Source organism: Vigna angularis, chromosome 5, assembly GCF_016808095.1.
Source record: "Vigna angularis cultivar LongXiaoDou No.4 chromosome 5, ASM1680809v1, whole genome shotgun sequence".
NCBI lineage: Eukaryota > Viridiplantae > Streptophyta > Magnoliopsida > Fabales > Fabaceae > Vigna > Vigna angularis.
In genome coordinates, this window is record NC_068974.1 from 30458761 (window position 1) to 30463686 (window position 4926).

The 4926-nt window shown below is 40.3% G+C and overlaps 2 protein-coding genes across 2 annotated transcripts; both read left to right on the plus strand.

Annotated features, from left to right (window-relative positions):
- Nucleotides 1-488: 488 nt before the first annotated feature.
- LOC128196460 (uncharacterized) lies at nucleotides 489-1617 on the plus strand. The gene is made up of 2 exons (XM_052877379.1): nucleotides 489-1294; nucleotides 1375-1617. The coding sequence occupies exon 1, from the start codon at nucleotides 605-607 to the stop codon at nucleotides 1289-1291; it is 687 nt and encodes a 228-aa protein (XP_052733339.1). The 5' UTR covers nucleotides 489-604; the 3' UTR covers nucleotides 1292-1294; nucleotides 1375-1617.
- A 382-nt stretch (nucleotides 1618-1999) lies between these two features.
- LOC128196459 (uncharacterized) lies at nucleotides 2000-4376 on the plus strand. Its single transcript, XM_052877378.1, has 7 exons — nucleotides 2000-2229; nucleotides 2312-2971; nucleotides 3058-3317; nucleotides 3400-3750; nucleotides 3852-3900; nucleotides 3981-4076; nucleotides 4165-4376. The coding sequence occupies exons 1-4, from the start codon at nucleotides 2191-2193 to the stop codon at nucleotides 3602-3604; spliced, it is 1164 nt and encodes a 387-aa protein (XP_052733338.1). The 5' UTR covers nucleotides 2000-2190; the 3' UTR covers nucleotides 3605-3750; nucleotides 3852-3900; nucleotides 3981-4076; nucleotides 4165-4376.
- Nucleotides 4377-4926: the final 550 nt, after the last annotated feature.

Consider the following 4926-nt stretch of genomic DNA (forward strand, 5'->3'; position numbering starts at 1 on the left):
CGATTGTCATGTATTGATGCAACAATTGTTACCGGTTCTTATTCGAGGCATATTACCTCCTTCTGTTAGGGGTATTCTGACACGTCTGAGTTTTTTCTTTAATGCCATTTGCAAGAAAGTTGTTGACCCTCGAGGTTTAGATGAATTGGAAAATGAGGGAATAAGACTACTATGTCAATTGGAGATGTATTTTCCACCTTCCTTTTTTGACATCATGGTACATTTGATTGTTCATCTAGTCAGAGAAATTCGAATATGTGGGCCGGTCTTCTTAAGGTGGATGTACCCAGTTGAAAGATACATGAAGATCTTAAAGGGATATGTCAAGAATCAGTATAGACCAGAAGCTTCAATCATAGAGCGATACGTTGCAGAAGAAGCCATTGAATTTTGTTCAAGTTATATGCCATCTTGTGAACCCGTCGGTCTTCCCAAGAGCAAAAACGAAGGAAAATGTGAAGGAAAGGGTGTTCGAGGTGTGACAATTCAAAGTGTTAGCAGAAAAGAAATTGACCAAGCTCATTTGTACGTCTTAAACAACACTGTTGATGTGATTCCTTACATTTCTGACCACGTTAATGAAGTAAAGGCAGCAAACCCAAAAATGAGTGAAAAATGGCATCTTAATGAACATGTGAAAACCTTCTTGGGATGGTTTAAGAAAAAGGTGTATGGGACTCCACATGTTTCTGAAACTTTATTGAGGTTATCTCGTGGACCGAACACAGAGGTCATTACATATGGTGGGTACTATATAAACAATATTTCTTTTCAGACAAAGGTAGAAGATGACAAAAGCAGAGTTCAAAATAGTGGCGTCACACTACAAGCTGAGTCTGTGCACTTTGCTAGTTCTAAAGACAAAAATCCAATCACAGCATCCATCAGTTATTTTGGAATAATACAAGAAATATGGGAAGTTGATTACGTTACTTTTAGAGTACCAGTTTTCAAGTGTAAATGGGTTGATATAAATTCTGGTGTCATGATGGATGACCTTGGTTTCACATTGGTAGACTTGAACAAGATGAATTACACTGATGAACCATTTATCATGGCTAGTCAAGCAAGACAAATATTCTACATAAGTGATCCATCGAATAACAAATGGTCAGTGGTTTTAGAAGGTAGAAACATGCATGGACATGATGATGACGATTCTCTTGATATACTTGAGACAACATCTGTTGCATGTAGACCCACTGAAGACCCAGTTGATGACGTTGCCGATGTAATGCAAGCAATTCGTAGTGATCACAACGAAGGCATTTGGGAAAAAACAATTAATTAATAGGTTAATATTTTCACTTTTATTGACTTTATATGTATGTTCATCATAATTGAATTATTACTAACGTTGTCTAATTAGTTCAGGTATGTCGGCCTCAGACTCAGGATCGGGAAAGAGCAGACGTGGACGAGGCGTCACCCGAGTGGCAGATGTGACATCCGGACGCGTGGATGGTCAGAGGAGGCATGTTGACATTGACCCCAGATCAGGTCATCCATCAGGGCCAAATGCTGATAGGTTTAGGAGTTATCTGGGCAAGTTAGCAAAAAGTCATGTCTCTATCCTTCATGCATGTTGGGATGACGTCCCAGAGGTCGACAAGAACCTCTTATGGCAAGATATTCTGGTATGTTTAGACTTCATGCAATTTGTGATATACTTATCTGTTAACTTTTCTCTTGGTAACAAGTTTTTTGTTTTAAACAGCAACATTTTGATATTCCAAACACATTGCAAATCAGAAAGAAAGTGTTATCGCATATAGCGATAAGATTTAAGGATTTCAAGACAAGGCTGACACGACTATATGTCTTTGGAGATAGACAACATGAAAATCCATCTCAGCATTATACCTTCACAGAGGAGGATTGAATGCAGTTTCGTGCATCTAGAGAGACTGAAGAATGGAAGGTACGTTTCTTAAGATCATCTTTCATTGAGTTTTTATGATTTTAGACTTACTTATATACATGGTTTCACAGCATAAAAGGTTAGCCGCCCAAGAAAGACAAAGGCTAAACGACACACCCCACTTGTTATCACGAGGTGGATATGCAAAACTGGAGAAGAAACTGAGAAAGTCTAGAGCCGATGCCTTGGGACTTGAGTCGCCTGACCTAGCACCTGCACCTGCTAGGTACGAGCTGTGGAAGGCTGCTCGGACTAAATCTGATGGGAACATGACATCTTCCTCAGCTGCCTTGATCTCACAGAGAATTGTAAGTTCAAATTATAAGCAGTTATTTGATTGTGTATCTATCACAGCATGTCTTCTAAGTAACTTGGTTTTTTTATGTGCAGGATGAGTTGGTTGAGCAGCAGACTCAGGGGACATTTGTTGGCCAAGGTAGGGACGACATTCTGACAACGGCCATTGGAAGGCCCGAGCACCCAGGACGTGTACGTGGAGTTCCAGGGGCGATTGGTCTTCGTGACTATTTTGGCCCTACACAGAAAACCCCCCAATCAATGAGTCAGGAGACACTGAGGCAGATGGATCTTCAGTGGGAGGAAAGACTCAACCAAAGCATGAGATCAATGGAGCAACGATTCATGGAGCAGCTACAAGAACAAAAACAAATACAAAGAGCGCTTGAAGAAAAGCTGCATTCCATGACGCAAGGCCACATGGGGGCCGATGAAACTCCCACAGCACCTCGTGTCAGCACTAGAGGATCATGCTCTGCTGTAGAACCCAATGAGTATAGCGGTCAATATGAGCTGTTGGTTGATGGGGATCCCCCACGCATTGTGGCTGTCGGACGAGTGCTTGAGGGAGGGGAGACCATTCATGGTGTTGCCATATTACCCCAGCACGTGCGTGTGACCATTGACGAGGTTCGGGATCCCCAGGCTCAGGTGCCTGTACCCACTCCAGAAATTAACTTTGTGGGGGAGGCCATAGGAACATTTATTGCCTGGCCTAGAGCATTGATCATGTCCCACATCGCGACTCCACAGGTATAATGTCTTTTTCCTTAGTATTTCTATGTTAATTGTCTTCACATAATTGTTTATAAAGCTTTGACGTAAATTCTTATCTTCAGTTCACACGTCCTCAGAAGCAGCCAATTCATGATACAGTCATACATGAAGATGATGACATGGCTGAAGCAGAGGATGATCCTATATCAAAGTTAGTGACAAAATTACCCAGATTGAAGAAAGCATCATTACAACTATACTGGGATTTGAGGGTATTTGGTCTTCCCCCACATGTGCCAGTTTATATCACATTTTCTGATGCATTGGAGGTGATTGAGGGAGACAGGATGTTGAATATTTCCATCATTCAGTTGTGGTGCATGTAAGTTAGTCAATTTGGTCTTTGATATTACTTTTATTTACATTCTTATATAGTTTCTAACGACTTAACTTTGTTGTTTTAGGTACATGGACACAATCGTTGTAGACCAAGGTCGGTCTTCCATGTACGGATTTGTTGAACCTCAGACCATTCAACCGTCTGGTAACACACTTCAAAACAGACAACATTATTTGCAAACATGGATGGATGAGTCCAAAAGAGACATATACCTTGTGCCATACATTGACGGGTACGTGTTTTTATATGTGGTCAGTTTATTATTATAGTTTCCTTAATTAGTTGAATAACTATTTGTCCTTCGTGATAGGTCTCACTGGCAGCTGATGGTTATCATTCCCAAACAATGTAAAATTATATGGTTTTGTTCGTTGCACAGGAAGATGAAAAATGACTTGAGAACCATGCTTCAAGGGTAAGTGTTTCTCCAAAAAATGACTTCAATTTGATGTTAACCTTCAACTTTTATGATAAAATAGTCATATTAATTATACTTTGTGTTTTCAATCTGTACAGAGTTATTGGTAAATCTCGTGGTCAATTGGTTCAAATTTTGTATCCAAAGGTTGTAAGTCATTTATAGTTTCTAATTCATTTATGTTATTGAATGATCTAAATTTTTAACTATTTAGTTTGTTATTTTAGTGTAACCAGCAGGTAGATTCATGGGAATGTGGCTTCTATGTGATGTGTTGGATTAAGACCATCATTCGAGCTGTCATTACAGATGACTGGAATGAGGTAATGATGTATACCTTCAATACATTACAAATTAAAATCATCTTCAACTATATATGAAACAATAATGAATCTTTCTTGAATTTTGCAGCGCTTCAAGACTACATCGCCTATTGCAGAGGACACAATTAACCAGATAAGGCAGGAGTGGACCGCTTATCTTTTACAAAGATGGAGTTAGGAATAGTTATATTTCTTCTTGATTGAACATTGTTTGGTTTTAGTTTTATTTTTATGTTAATAGTTTGGTAGTGGATTGAACATTAAGTAGAATTTTGTTTATATAAAACGCATATTTATGTTATTGGAGAATTGTTCTGGGACATTTTTCTGTTTTTCAGGTGTGGTTCTATTGAGAAAACAAACAAATTTTTAAAAAAAAAACGCCCACTAGACGTCTGTTAGTGTACAGTCGGACGTCTATAGACGTCCGTCTGTGCACATACGGACGTCCCACCCCAGCGCTACACCAAAATAACTCAGCGAGGATGACGTCCGTCTTCAGACAGCAGCGGACGTTTATGTGGACGTCCGTCCTGATGCAGCGGACGTTTATATAAACGTCCGTCCTCAGGCCACGGACGTTTCTATAAACGTCCGTCCTGATGCAGCGGACGTTTATATAAACGTCCATCCTCAGGCAGAGCGGACGTTCATATAGACGTCCGTCCTCAGGAAGAGCGGACGTTCGTATAAACGTCCGTCGTGGCAGGACGGACGTCTGAGGGACGTCTACCGCATAGACGTCCGGCGTACGCCGGACGTCAAAAGGCCAAAATATCGGACGTAAAAAGCCTTTTCTGCACTAGTCATTTGGGGACATTGTTGTCCAACATTTGTCAAAACTAGATGT